The sequence below is a fragment of the Psittacula echo genome (assembly GCF_963264785.1).
Source record: "Psittacula echo genome assembly, chromosome: 26".
NCBI classification, from domain to species: domain Eukaryota; kingdom Metazoa; phylum Chordata; class Aves; order Psittaciformes; family Psittacidae; genus Psittacula; species Psittacula echo.
This window is the reverse complement of record NC_137761.1, coordinates 4,146,987-4,160,176: the sequence shown is the minus strand read 5'-3', so window position 1 is coordinate 4,160,176 and position 13,190 is coordinate 4,146,987. Positions and strand designations below refer to the sequence as shown.

General features: G+C 55.3%; 1 protein-coding gene across 1 annotated transcript; it reads right to left on the bottom strand.

Annotated features, from left to right (window-relative positions):
- Positions 1-9: 9 nt before the first annotated feature.
- On the bottom strand, positions 10-1,800 carry S100A11 (S100 calcium binding protein A11). The gene is made up of 3 exons (XM_080635109.1): positions 1,696-1,800; positions 512-649; positions 10-279 (listed from the first exon to the last, which is right to left on the bottom strand). Exons 1-3 carry the CDS (start codon positions 1,696-1,698, stop codon positions 127-129), a joined length of 294 nt encoding a protein of 97 aa, XP_080491235.1. The 5' UTR covers positions 1,699-1,800; the 3' UTR covers positions 10-126.
- Between the last annotated feature and the right edge of the window lie 11,390 nt (positions 1,801-13,190).

Sequence of the window (13,190 nt, the reverse complement as noted above, 5' to 3'; positions counted from 1 at the left end):
CTAGGATTTGAAACCTTTTATTTTATACGTAAAAATGAAGAATGGGTACATCCCATTCTGCTTCCAGCTTTGCATTGGTTTTGTTCAAGGGATGTTCACAGCAGGGGGGGACATTAATAGGCAGGACTAGCGAGAATGGGTGTTAACCACCAGGGAATCGTGGCAGGCCACCGCAATGCCCCCGATGAGGTTCAGGAACTCGGGGAAGTCGAGCTGCCCATCACTGTTCAAATCCAGTTTCTTCATCATCCTGTCCACAACACCCGGGTCCTTCTGATTCTGCAGAAGACCAAAGAGAGTTTGAATTTATGTCTGCCCCTCACCAAACCTCTTCAGTGCCAGAGGACAGGGATTGGTGGAGGGAGGCAGAATCCAGCCAGGCCAACTCATGCTGCTCTGGCTCCTGGTGGGAGCGAGCTCATCCCATTGCCCACCATGGTGCTCAGAGGCTTTAACTGCCATCCTAGGGGCTGGAGCACAGGCTGCAGGAGCCTCTTGTGGCCTTGCTCACCTTTGTAAAGGCAGCCAGCTCGGTGTTCATGAAGGCCAGGAACTCCCTCTTGGAGAGGGTGAGGTTGTCCCCTTCGCGCCCCGCGTACCGCTGGAAGACGGCGAGCAGGGACTCGATGCAGCGCTCGGTCTCTGTGGGCTGTTGGAGCAAGAAGCAAGGTCGGTTGAGTGTCGAAGGGAGCTCGGGGCTTTCTAGAGGAGGAGCTGGGCTGGAGAGGCCTCCTGCGGTTGCTTCCCTGGAGGAATCTCCTATGCCCAACCTGTCCAACTGCATTTCTTTTTGCCTTGGCCCAGCGCTGTGGTGCAGGAAGGACCCAGAAGACTGGGGAGTGGTTCATGGAAAATCCCTTGGGGACATGGCAGCTCCCATCGGAGGAGTGTTCTGGACTGGGAAAAGCTGATGCTGCAACCTCAGTGACCCGCTAGGCTTTGTTGCATCCTCTGCAGCTTGGCTGGGGCTGGGTTTCTGGACAGATAACCCTGCCCTCCCCCTTTTCTTCCCTCTGCCCTCCCCCTTTTCTTCCCCCTGCCCTGTCTGCACAGAGGAGAAGCTGAGTCATGAGAGAACAATGCAAGCGGAGTTGGCTCCTTCTCCAGCAGGGTTGGACAGGGCAAGGTGGGGGGGATGCAGGGCTCCAGTCTCTGGGGCAGGGCAGTGCAGGCAGAGCTGCAGGGAGCCTGCTCTTCCCTGCTAACCTCAGCATCCTGGGGCCTCCCTGCCACATCCTGCCCGGCCCGAACCGCAGCTTGGTGAATGTGACAGGGGCTGAGCTTGCTCAGCATCAAGTCCTTAGCTCTTGGCTCCCCTGGTGCTGGGGGTGGGGGGCCTAGGACAGTGGAGCTGCAGCTCCGAGTCTGGTGATGGGCAACGGAAGTACCAGTGGGAAAAAGGAGAAGAGTGGAGTGAAGGGGATGGGGGAGAGCAATCCAAACACCCGCCCCATACTGCCCCACACCTGCAGGGGCCCTCTGCCTTCCCTCTCAGCCTCTGCACCCTCTTCCCCTATCCAGGCCCCCTTTCTGGCAGAGATTTGGCTCAGCCCTTGGCGCTGTCTGCTCTGTCCAGTGCCAAACCACGTCCAGCCTTCAGCGCAGGGGCCACTTGTGGGAAAAGCGCCTTTTCCATCGCCCCCTGCCCTTAGGGACCTGTCCCTCCCTCCCCATCCGGGGTCCCGGTGCACTCACCATGGCTGGGGTGCGAGGAGGGGCCTTGGCTCTTGTCGCAGCCGCGGTGCAAAGTGGCAGAGCAGGAGCTGGGGTGGTTTTGAGCTTCACCCCGCAGCCACCGCCCTTCCCAGCCCTGACTCAGCCCCTCGGGCTGCGTTGGGCAATCGTCATCCCTAACGGCAGATCGGGACGTGCCTGCGGTCCCCAGCTCAGGCTCAGGAATGCGCTGGGCCCCTCCTTCAGACTCTGTCCCTTTGCCTCATGAGTTTTACTCCTTACAGTTATGCACGCTCACCTTTTCTCTTCCTTATCCATTTTCTCCCGTTGATCCTTTGCAATGTGCTCCTTTATAACTCGTTCATTTCATCCACAGGCTCAAGGCTAAGCTCCCCCATGGGGCTGCCTCGCTGTTACCCGGAGCTTCCACAATATTTCTTCTTGTAGTGGTGAGATTTGAGCTTCCCAAGCTCTTCCAGAGAGGCTGGCCAAGGCAGATGGGGTGTCAGGGAGCAGGCAGCGTTCCCCTGCCCAACCTGGGTGTCATCTGCTGCCTGTCCCCTTTAGCTTTGACTGGTCCCACCTGTGGACCTTGGCTGATGGCACCCTGTAAAAAGGGGGGAAGGCAGCCCCATAGGGTTGGGATGCTGCACTGGGAGCTGGCTGCAGCATGGATTTGTCCCCAGCGGTGCTGGGCTGAGCTCCTCACCGGGGCTGGCCACCCTTGTGCTGCTGCAGAGTGAGGGACCCTGGAGGGCTGGAAACAGGGAGACAGAGGAGGAACAGGAGGCACCTGAAAGGCACCCAGAAAGGCAAGTAATGTGCCCAGAGAGCTCAGGGTGGGGGCTGCCAGGCACCAGCACATGGAGCTGGGATTCCCAGCCGCTCCCCATCCACTGGGAGCCAGTGAAGTTGCTGGGACACGCGGTGTTTGCCCGTGTTTGCACAACCACCGCCAGCTCCACGCCTTCGCCACCGCCGCTGACGCTGAACCGCCCGCCCGAGGCCGGATTTCCCTGGGACTCCCGGCCCTGGGCGGCGCCTGCGTCCCCAACCGCTTCAGGGGGAGCCTGCGGTGGAGAGGAAGGGGTGAGGAGGGCTGTAGGGATGTGCGCGGGGATGCGGGAGCGCTCCCAGGGATGGGGCTCTTCGGGAAATCCTGCTGGAGACCCTAACTCAGCATCGAGCAGGACAAAGGGCAGCGGCGAATCGGGGAACAGGTCTCCCCAGTATAATTTCTTGCCTCAGTTTCCTGCCCCCAAGCTCTCATTTTCCCCATATGTTGGGGGTAAGAGTACTTCCTCCCCCTCTCCTTCCAACCCCTCCCAAACTGGAAACAGCTCAGTCCATGTAAGTCAAAAGGATTTTCCAAAGCTGGGAGCTGAGGGCAGGAAAGCTGCCCCTTTTCTCCTTGGAGTTTGCATGTTCCACCTGCATTTTGCAAACTCCTCTTTGCTTTCCTTTAACAATAAACCATGAACTGCTCTTGAGTGTCCTTCCCCTCTTTGCACAAGCCAATCCCCACCCCATCCTGGCTGCGTGGGGGGACCTCAGGAGGGTTTGCTTTCTTGCTGCTCTGTGTGTGTTTGCAGTCAGGGCTTTGGCCCTGTTTGCAGACAGCCCATCTGTGCTGCCATATGCTTGCCACCAAGGCGCGTGACTGTTGTGTGCACGAAGGGGACATCTCTGAGAGCATCACCCCATGCATCTGCCTGCCCCTGCCTGGGACAGATCCTTCGAGTGCCTCTGGCACTGGGTTCCAAATGTCACTGGGTGATGATTTTGGCTGCGTGAGCAAGAAGCCCTGGGTGCTGCCTGCTGGGGTGAACCAGGCTATGGTGCCCTGGTTCCTCCTGGCTTGTTACCAGCCTGGTTGCTTTTAAGAGCAGGATGCAGCAATGCTGGGGTTGTCCTTGCTTCTCTCTTGGTCATCTCTCAGGTTCGCAGCCCCTTCTGCTGAGGGAATTGGTTCTCTGTTGCCCAAGAGAAAGAAAAAGCCCCCAGCACAAGAGGGATGTGGAGCTCTTCGAGGGAGTCCAGAGGAGGGCCACAAAGATGCTCCGAGGGCTGGAGAGCTGGGGTGCATCCGGACATCCCTGTGTGGATCATGGAACACAGCATGTGCAGGAAGCCCCTGAAATCATGCAGATCAGTGGTAAGGGCCAGAGGTATGTGGGCTCCCGGACGTGTAGAAGGGGGGATTCAGTGGGGTTTTGAGCAGCCCCTGCCTGGATTAAATGCCTGAGATCAGGAGGAATGTGTGAGCTGAACTGAGCCACCCTCCCACCAGGCTGAGGCCCTTGTAGATGAGATGCAAGGATGAGAGATGTCAGCAGTAAGTGCAGTCATCAGTTATTTATTCTGATTTTTCATGCAATACATCAGTGTGAAGAAGAAAGGGAGACCCCCCACCCGCCACCATTACCCAAAGCTTTGAGTCTACAGAATTTTTTGGGTTAGTTTTTTTTGGTTTTTCTCTGTTTTGGTTTTCTTTTTTTCTTTTTCCAGCCTTGAGGATTTTCAGGCCCCGATATGATTGAGATACTGGGAGTTTTAGAGGTTTTTGCCTTGCAGAAGAGTCAGGCCACAGGGTAGAAGAGATGACAGGGACATAAAGGATAGAGAGACCCAAGGAATCTAATTAGAGCAGGAAAATGAGTAAATACTGCATTATGGCAGCTGGACATAATGTGGAATAAGGTGGATAGACATAATGCAGGAAGGCAGAAGCTGCAGGTACTGGGGTAACTCTGCCTGCCTACAATCTGAGCATGGTACATGGAAAACCCACTTGACACCCTCTCAGAGCACCCTGTTAAACTGTGTCAAACACCTTTATGCCACCACATGTGACGTCTTCAGCTGAAAGCAGAGAGCAGAAGTGATCTTCAAAGAGACTTGGAGAAGCCCCACCAACTCCAGGGTGGATTTCCCCTTAAGATGCCTTGGCCTCACCCCTAGCAGGACGGCTCAAAGCCTCCTGTGAGACTGAGGGCCCCTAGCTCTGCTGACGTGATTTCTCCTCCCACTGAGGCTGGGCATTTCTCGCTTCCTGACACCTCCTCTTGATGTTCTCCTGCCGTGGCTGGCGGCTCTTTGCATCCTCACAACGGCGTCTGGCTTCATCTCGCCGGGGTGGATGGGGACGGCTGTCTTCACTGCCTTGCCTGCCCTGCTCACAAGTTTCCCATGGCTCCAGAGCCTGGGGCACGGGGGGGCAGCCCTTGGCCTCCCTGTCCTCATGCTCCCTTACCTGATACCTGGATTCGGGTTCCAATGGGACCTGCTCCCTGATAGTTTTCAATCCATCTCCCTGGGGCTGATGCTTCTTCCCTTCAGCCAGGCGACGCTCAATGACCTCCAGGTCCAGCTCCCGTTGTCGCTCAACCCTTCTCTCCCTCAGTGGCTCCTCTCTCTCTCTTTCCAGGTAAACCCTCCTCTCTTCCTCTGCATCAAAACGCTCCAGCTCACGCTCCCTTCTTTTAACTTCCTCAAGGGGCTCCAGTTCCCTGGACACGCGGTGGATCTTCACATCAGCTTCTGCTGCCACTGCTTCAGCCTCTTGTGTCCTCTCAAGCCTCACAAGGTCTAGCTCACGTTGACGTTTGCGCCTTCTCTCCCTCGCAGCCTCTTCAATCTCTCTTTCCAGGTAATCCCTCCTCTCTTTCTGTGCATCAAGACGCTCAAGTTCACGCTCCCTTCTTTCAAACTCCTCGCAGGGTTCATGTTCCCTGGACACGCGATGGATCTTCACATCAGCTTCTGCTGCCACTACATCGGCCTCTCGGGTCCTCTCAAGCCACACAAGGTCACGTTGCCTCCTTCCATCGATTTCAGCCTCACGTGCTTCAAAGTCAAGTCTCTTTCTTTGGTTGGTGGTGGCACCTCGCTCTTCCCTTTCACGTGCCTGGCGGCGGCGGCGCTCAATGATCTCCAGGTCCAGCTCCCGTTGTCGCTCGACCCTTCTCTCCCTCAGTGGCTCCTCTCTCTCTCTTTCCAGGTAAACCCTCCTCTCTTCCTCTGCATCAAAACGCTCCAGCTCACGCTCCCTTCTTTTGACTTCCTCAAGGGGCTCCAGTTCCCTGGACACACGATGGATCTTCACATCAGCTTCTGCTGCCACTACTTCAGCCTCTTGTGTCCTCTCAAGCCTCACAAGGTCCAGCTCACGTTGACGTTTGCGCCTTCTCTCCCTCGCAGCCTCTTCAATTTCTCTTTCCAGGTAAACCCTCCTCTCTTCCTCTGCATCAAGAAGCTCCAGCTCACGCTCCCTTCTTTTGACCTCCTCAAGGGGCTCCAGCTCCCTGGACACGCGATGGATCTTCACATCACCTTCTGCTGCCACTACATCAACCTCTCGGGTCCTCTCAAGCCACACAAGGTCACGTTGCCTCCTTCCATCGATTTCAGCCTCACGTGCTTCAAAGTCAAGTCTCTTTCTTTGGTTGGTGGTGGCACCTCGCTCTTCCCTTTCACGTGCCTGGTGGCGGTGACGCTCAATGGCCTCCAGGTTCAGCTCCCGTTGTCGCTCAACCCTTCTCTCCCTCAGTGGCTCCTCTCTCTCTCTTTCCAGGTAAACCCTCCTCTCTTCCTCTGCATCAAGAAGCTCCAGCTCACGCTCCCTTCTTTTGACCTCCTCAAGGGGCTCCAGTTCCCTGGACACGCGATGGATCTTCACATCAGCTTCTGCTGCCACTGCTTCAGCCTCTTGTGTCCTCTCAAGCCTCACAAGTTCCAGCTCACGTTGACGTTTGCGCCTTTTCTCCCTCGCAGCCTCTTCAATTTCTCTTTCCAGGTAAACCCTCCTCTCTTCCTCTGCATCAAGAAGCTCCAGCTCACGCTCCCTTCTTTTGACCTCCTCAAGGGGCTCCAGCTCCCTGGACACGCGGTGGATCTTCACATCAGCTTCTGCTGCCACTACATCGGCCTCTCGGGTCCTCTCAAGCCTCACAAGGTCCAGCTCACGTTGACGTTTGCGCCTTCTCTCCCTCGCAGCCTCTTCAATTTCTCTTTCCAGGTAAACCCTCCTCTCTTCCTCTGCATCAAGAAGCTCCAGCTCACGCTCCCTTCTTTCAAACTCCTCGCAGGGTTCATGTTCCCGGGACACACGATGGATCTTCACATCAGCTTCTGCTGCCACTACATCAGCCTCTCGTGTTCTCTCAAGCCTCACAAGGTCCAGCTCACGTTGACGTTTACGCCTTCTCTCCCTCGCAGCCTCTTCAATTTCTCTTTCCAGGTAAACCCTCCTCTCTTCCTCTGCATCAAAACGCTCCAGCTCACGCTCCCTTCTTTTGACTTCCTCAAGGGGCTCCAGTTCCCTGGACACACGATGGATCTTCACATCAGCTTCTGCTGCCACTGCTTCAGCCTCTCGTGTCCTCTCAAGCCTCACAAGGTCCAGCTCACGTTGACGTTTGCGCCTTCTCTCCCTCGCAGCCTCTTCAATTTCTCTTTCCAGGTAATCCCTCCTCTCTTTCTGTGCATCAAGACGCTCAAGTTCACGCTCCCTTCTTTCAAACTCCTCACAGGGTTCATGTTCCCGGGACACGCGATGGATCTTCACATCACCTTCTGCTGCCACTACATCAGCCTCTCGGGTCCTCTCAAGCCTCACAAGGTCACGTTGCCTCCTTCCATCGATTTCAGCCTCACGTGCTTCAAAGTCAAGTCTCTTTCTTTGGTTGGTGGTGGCACCTCGCTCTTCCCTTTCACGTGCCTGGCGGCGGTGACGCTCAATGATCTCCAGGTCCAGCTCCCGTTCTCGCTCGACCCTTCTCTCCCTCAGGGGCCCCTCTCTCGCTCTTTCCAAGTAAATTCTTCTCTCTTCCTCTGCATCAAAATGTTCAAAATCACGCTCTCTCCTTTTGATCTCCTCAGTGGGCTCCAGTTCCCTGGACACGCGATGGATCTTCACATCAGCTTCTGCTGCCACTACATCAGCCTCTCGGGTCCTCTCAAGCCACACAAGGTCACGTTGCCTCCTTCCATCGATTTCAGCCTCACGTGCTTCAAAGTCAAGTCTCTTTCTTTGGTTGGTGGTGGCACCTCGCTCTTCCCTTTCACGTGCCTGGTGGCGGTGACGCTCAATGGCCTCCAGGTCCAGCTCCCGTTGTCGCTCAACCCTTCTCTCCCTCAGTGGCTCCTCTCTCTCTCTTTCCAGGTAAACCCTCCTCTCTTCCTCTGCATCAAAACGCTCCAGCTCACGCTCCCTTCTTTCGATCTCCTCAGTGGGCTCCAGTTCCCTGGACACACGATGGATCTTCACATCAGCTTCTGCTGCCACTGCTTCAGCCTCTTGTGTCCTCTCAAGCCTCACAAGGTCCAGCTCACGTTGACGTTTGTGCCTTCTCTCCCTCGCAGCCTCTTCAATTTCTCTTTCCAGGTAAACCCTCCTCTCTTTCTGTGCATCAAGATGCTCAAGTTCACGCTCCCTTCTTTCAAACTCCTCACAGGGTTCATGTTCCCGGGACACGCGGTGGATCTTCACATCAGCTTCTGCTGCCACTACATCAGCCTCTCGGGTCCTCTCAAGCCACACAAGGTCCAGCTCACGTTGACGTTTGCGCCTTCTCTCCCTCGCAGCCTCTTCAATTTCTCTTTCCAGGTAAACCCTCCTCTCTTCCTCTGCATCAAGAAGCTCCAGCTCACGCTCCCTTCTTTTGACTTCCTCAAGGGGCTCCAGTTCCCTGGACACACGATGGATCTTCACATCAGCTTCTGCTGCCACTATGTCAGCCTCTTGTGTCCTCTCAAGCCTCACAAGGTCCAGCTCACGTTGATGTTTGCGCCTTTTCTCCCTCGCAGCCTCTTCAATTTCTCTTTCCAGGTAAACCCTCCTCTCTTCCTCTGCATCAAGAAGCTCCAGCTCACGCTCCCTTCTTTTGACTTCCTCAAGGGGCTCCAGCTCCCTGGACACGCGGTGGATCTTCACATCAGCTTCTGCTGCCACTACATCGGCCTCTCGGGTCCTCTCAAGCCTCACAAGGTCACGTTGCCTCCTTCCATCGATTTCAGCCTCACGTGCTTCAAAGTCAAGTCTCTTTCTTTGGTCGGTGGTGGCACCTCGCTCTTCCCTTTCACGTGCCTGGTGGCGGTGACGCTCAATGGCCTCCAGGTCCAGCTCACGTTGTCGCTCAACCCTTCTCTCCCTCAGTGGCTCCTCTCTCTCTCTTTCCAGGTAAACCCTCCTCTCTTCCTCTGCATCAAAACGCTCCAGCTCACGCTCCCTTCTTTTGACCTCCTCAAGGGGCTCCAGTTCCCTGGACACACGATGGATCTTCACATCAGCTTCTGCTGCCACTGCTTCAGCCTCTTGTGTCCTCTCAAGCCTCACAAGGTCCAGCTCACGTTGACGTTTGCGCCTTTTCTCCCTCGCAGCCTCTTCAATTTCTCTTTCCAGGTAAACCCTCCTCTCTTCCTCTGCATCAAGAAGCTCCAGCTCACGCTCCCTTCTTTTGACCTCCTCAAGGGGCTCCAGCTCCCTGGACACGCGGTGGATCTTCACATCAGCTTCTGCTGCCACTACATCGGCCTCTCGGGTCCTCTCAAGCCTCACAAGGTCCAGCTCACGTTGACGTTTGCGCCTTCTCTCCCTCGCAGCCTCTTCAATTTCTCTTTCCAGGTAAACCCTCCTCTCTTCCTCTGCATCAAAACGCTCCAGCTCACGCTCCCTTCTTTTGACTTCCTCAAGGGGCTCCAGTTCCCTGGACACACGATGGATCTTCACATCACCTTCTGCTGCCACTACATCAGCCTCTCGTGTTCTCTCAAGCCTCACAAGGTCCAGCTCACGTTGACGTTTACGCCTTCTCTCCCTCGCAGCCTCTTCAATTTCTCTTTCCAGGTAAACCCTCCTCTCTTCCTCTGCATCAAGAAGCTCCAGCTCACGCTCCCTTCTTTTGACCTCCTCAAGGGGCTCCAGCTCCCTGGACACGCGATGGATCTTCACATCAGCTTCTGCTGCCACTACATCAGCCTCTCGGGTCCTCTCAAGCCACACAAGGTCACGTTGCCTCCTTCCATTGATTTCAGCCTCACGTGCTTCAAAGTCAAGTCTCTTTCTTTGGTTGGTGGTGGCACCTCGCTCTTCCCTTTCACGTGCCTGGTGGCGGTGACACTCAATGGCCTCCAGGTCCAGCTCACGTTGTCGCTCAACCCTTCTCTCCCTCAGTGGCTCCTCTCTCTCTCTTTCCAGGTAAACCCTCCTCTCTTCCTCTGCATCAAAACGCTCCAGCTCACGCTCCCTTCTTTTGACCTCCTCAAGGGGCTCCAGTTCCCTGGACACACGATGGATCTTCACATCAGCTTCTGCTGCCACTGCTTCAGCCTCTTGTGTCCTCTCAAGCCTCACAAGGTCCAGCTCACGTTGACGTTTGCGCCTTTTCTCCCTCGCAGCCTCTTCAATTTCTCTTTCCAGGTAAACCCTCCTCTCTTCCTCTGCATCAAGAAGCTCCAGCTCACGCTCCCTTCTTTTGACCTCCTCAAGGGGCTCCAGCTCCCTGGACACGCGGTGGATCTTCACATCAGCTTCTGCTGCCACTACATCGGCCTCTCGGGTCCTCTCAAGCCTCACAAGGTCCAGCTCACGTTGACGTTTGCGCCTTCTCTCCCTCGCAGCCTCTTCAATTTCTCTTTCCAGGTAAACCCTCCTCTCTTCCTCTGCATCAAAACGCTCCAGCTCACGCTCCCTTCTTTCAAACTCCTCGCAGGGTTCATGTTCCCGGGACACACGATGGATCTTCACATCAGCTTCTGCTGCCACTACATCAGCCTCTCGTGTTCTCTCAAGCCTCACAAGGTCCAGCTCACGTTGACGTTTACGCCTTCTCTCCCTCGCAGCCTCTTCAATTTCTCTTTCCAGGTAAACCCTCCTCTCTTCCTCTGCATCAAAACGCTCCAGCTCACGCTCCCTTCTTTTGACTTCCTCAAGGGGCTCCAGTTCCCTGGACACACGATGGATCTTCACATCACCTTCTGCTGCCACTGCTTCAGCCTCTTGTGTCCTCTCAAGCCTCACAAGGTCCAGCTCACGTTGACGTTTACGGCTTCTCTCCCTCGCAGCCTCTTCAATCTCTCTTTCCAGGTAATCCCTCCTCTCTTTCTGTGCATCAAGACGCTCAAGTTCACGCTCCCTTCTTTTGACCTCCTCAAGGGGCTCCAGCTCCCTGGACACGCGATGGATCTTCACATCAGCTTCTGCTGCCACTACATCAGCCTCTCGGGTCCTCTCAAGCCTCACAAGGTCACGTTGCCTCCTTCCATCGATTTCAGCCTCACGTGCTTCAAAGTCAAGTCTCTTTCTTTGGTTGGTGGTGGCACCTCGCTCTTCCCTTTCACGTGCCTGGCGGCGGTGACGCTCAATGATCTCCAGGTCCAGCTCCCGTTCTCGCTCGACCCTTCTCTCCCTCAGGGGTCCCTCTCTCGCTCTTTCCAAGTAAATTCTTCTCTCTTCCTCTGCATCAAAATGTTCAAAATCACGCTCTCTCCTTTTGATCTCCTCAGTGGGCCTCAGTTCCCTGGACACACGATGGATCTTCACATCAGCTTCTGCTGCCACTGCTTCAGCCTCTCGTGTCCTTTCAAGCCTCACAAGGTCCAGCTCACGTTGATGTTCGCGCCTTTTCTCCCTCGCAGCCTCTTCAATCTCCTGGTAAACCCTCCTCTCTTCCTCTGCATCAAAACGCTCCAGCTCACCCTCCCTTCTTTTGACCTCCTCAAGGGTCTCCAGGTTCCTGGACACGCGATGGATCTTCACATCAGCTTCTGCTGCCACTGCTTCAGCCTCTTGTGTCCTCTCAAGCCTCACAAGGTCCAGCTCACGTTGACGTTTGCGCCTTTTCTCCCTCGCAGCCTCTTCAATTTCTCTTTCCAGGTAAACCCTCCTCTCTTCCTCTGCATCAAGAAGCTCCAGCTCACGCTCCCTTCTTTTGACCTCCTCAAGGGGCTCCAGCTCCCTGGACACGCGATGGATCTTCACATCAGCTTCTGCTGCCACTACATCGGCCTCTCGGGTCCTCTCAAGCCACACAAGGTCACGTTGCCTCCTTCCATCGATTTCAGCCTCACGTGCTTCAAAGTCAAGTCTCTTTCTTTGGTTGGTGGTGGCACCTCGCTCTTCCCTTTCACGTGCCTGGCGACGGCGGCGCTCAATGATCTCCAGGTCCAGCTCCCGTTCTCGCTCGACCCTTCTCTCCCGCAGGGGCCCCTCTCTCGCTCTTTCCAAGTAAATTCTTCTCTCTTCCTCTGCATCAAAATGTTCAAAATCACGCTCTCTCCTTTTGACCTCCTCAGTGGGCCTCAGTTCCCTGGACACACGATGGATCTTCACATCAGCTTCTGCTGCCACTACTTCAGCCTCTTGTGTCCTCTCAAGCCTCACAAGGTCCAGCTCACGTTGACGTTTGCGCCTTCTCTCCCTCGCAGCCTCTTCAATTTCTCTTTCCAGGTAATCCCTCCTCTCTTTCTGTGCATCAAGACGCTCAAGTTCACGCTCCCTTCTTTCAAACTCCTCACAGGGTTCATGTTCCCGGGACACGCGATGGATCTTCACATCACCTTCTGCTGCCACTACATCAGCCTCTCGTGTTCTCTCGAGCCTCACAAGGTCCAGCTCACCTTGACGTTTACGCCTTCTCTCCCTCGCAGCCTCTTCAATTTCTCTTTCCAGGTAAACCCTCCTCTCTTCCTCTGCATCAAAACGCTCCAGCTCACGCTCCCTTCTTTTGACTTCCTCAAGGGGCTCCAGTTCCCTGGACACACGATGGATCTTCACATCAGCTTCTGCTGCCACTGCTTCAGCCTCTCGTGTCCTCTCAAGCCTCACAAGGTCCAGCTCACGTTGACGTTTACGCCTTCTCTCCCTCGCAGCCTCTTCAATTTCTCTTTCCAGGTAATCCCTCCTCTCATTCTGTGCATCAAGACGCTCAAGTTCACGCTCCCTTCTTTCAAACTCCTCACAGGGTTCATGTTCCCGGGACACGCGATGGATCTTCACATCAGCTTCTGCTGCCACTACATCAGCCTCTCGGGTCCTCTCAAGCCTCACAAGGTCACGTTGCCTCCTTCCATCGATTTCAGCCTCACGTGCTTCAAAGTCAAGTCTCTTTCTTTGGTTGGTGGTGGCACCTCGCTCTTCCCTTTCACGTGCCTGGCGGCGGTGACGCTCAATGATCTCCAGGTCCAGCTCCCGTTCTCGCTCGACCCTTCTCTCCCTCAGGGGCCCCTCTCTCGCTCTTTCCAAGTAAATTCTTCTCTCTTCCTCTGCATCAAAATGTTCAAAATCACGCTCTCTCCTTTTGATCTCCTCAGTGGGCCTCAGTTCCCTGGACACACGATGGATCTTCACATCAGCTTCTGCTGCCACTGCTTCAGCCTCTCGTGTCCTTTCAAGCCTCACAAGGTCCAGCTCACGTTGATGTTCGCGCCTTTTCTCCCTCGCAGCCTCTTCAATCTCCTGGTAAACCCTCCTCTCTTCCTCTGCATCAAAACGCTCCAGCTCACGCTCCCTTCTTTTG

Bases quoted from the DNA above. Each gene is read 5' to 3' on its own strand.
- S100A11 (XM_080635109.1), bottom strand. The intron at 280-511 runs GTGAGCAAGGCC...GGTCTTCTGCAG, and splicing joins AGCTGGCTGCCTTTACAAAG to AATCAGAAGGACCCGGGTGT.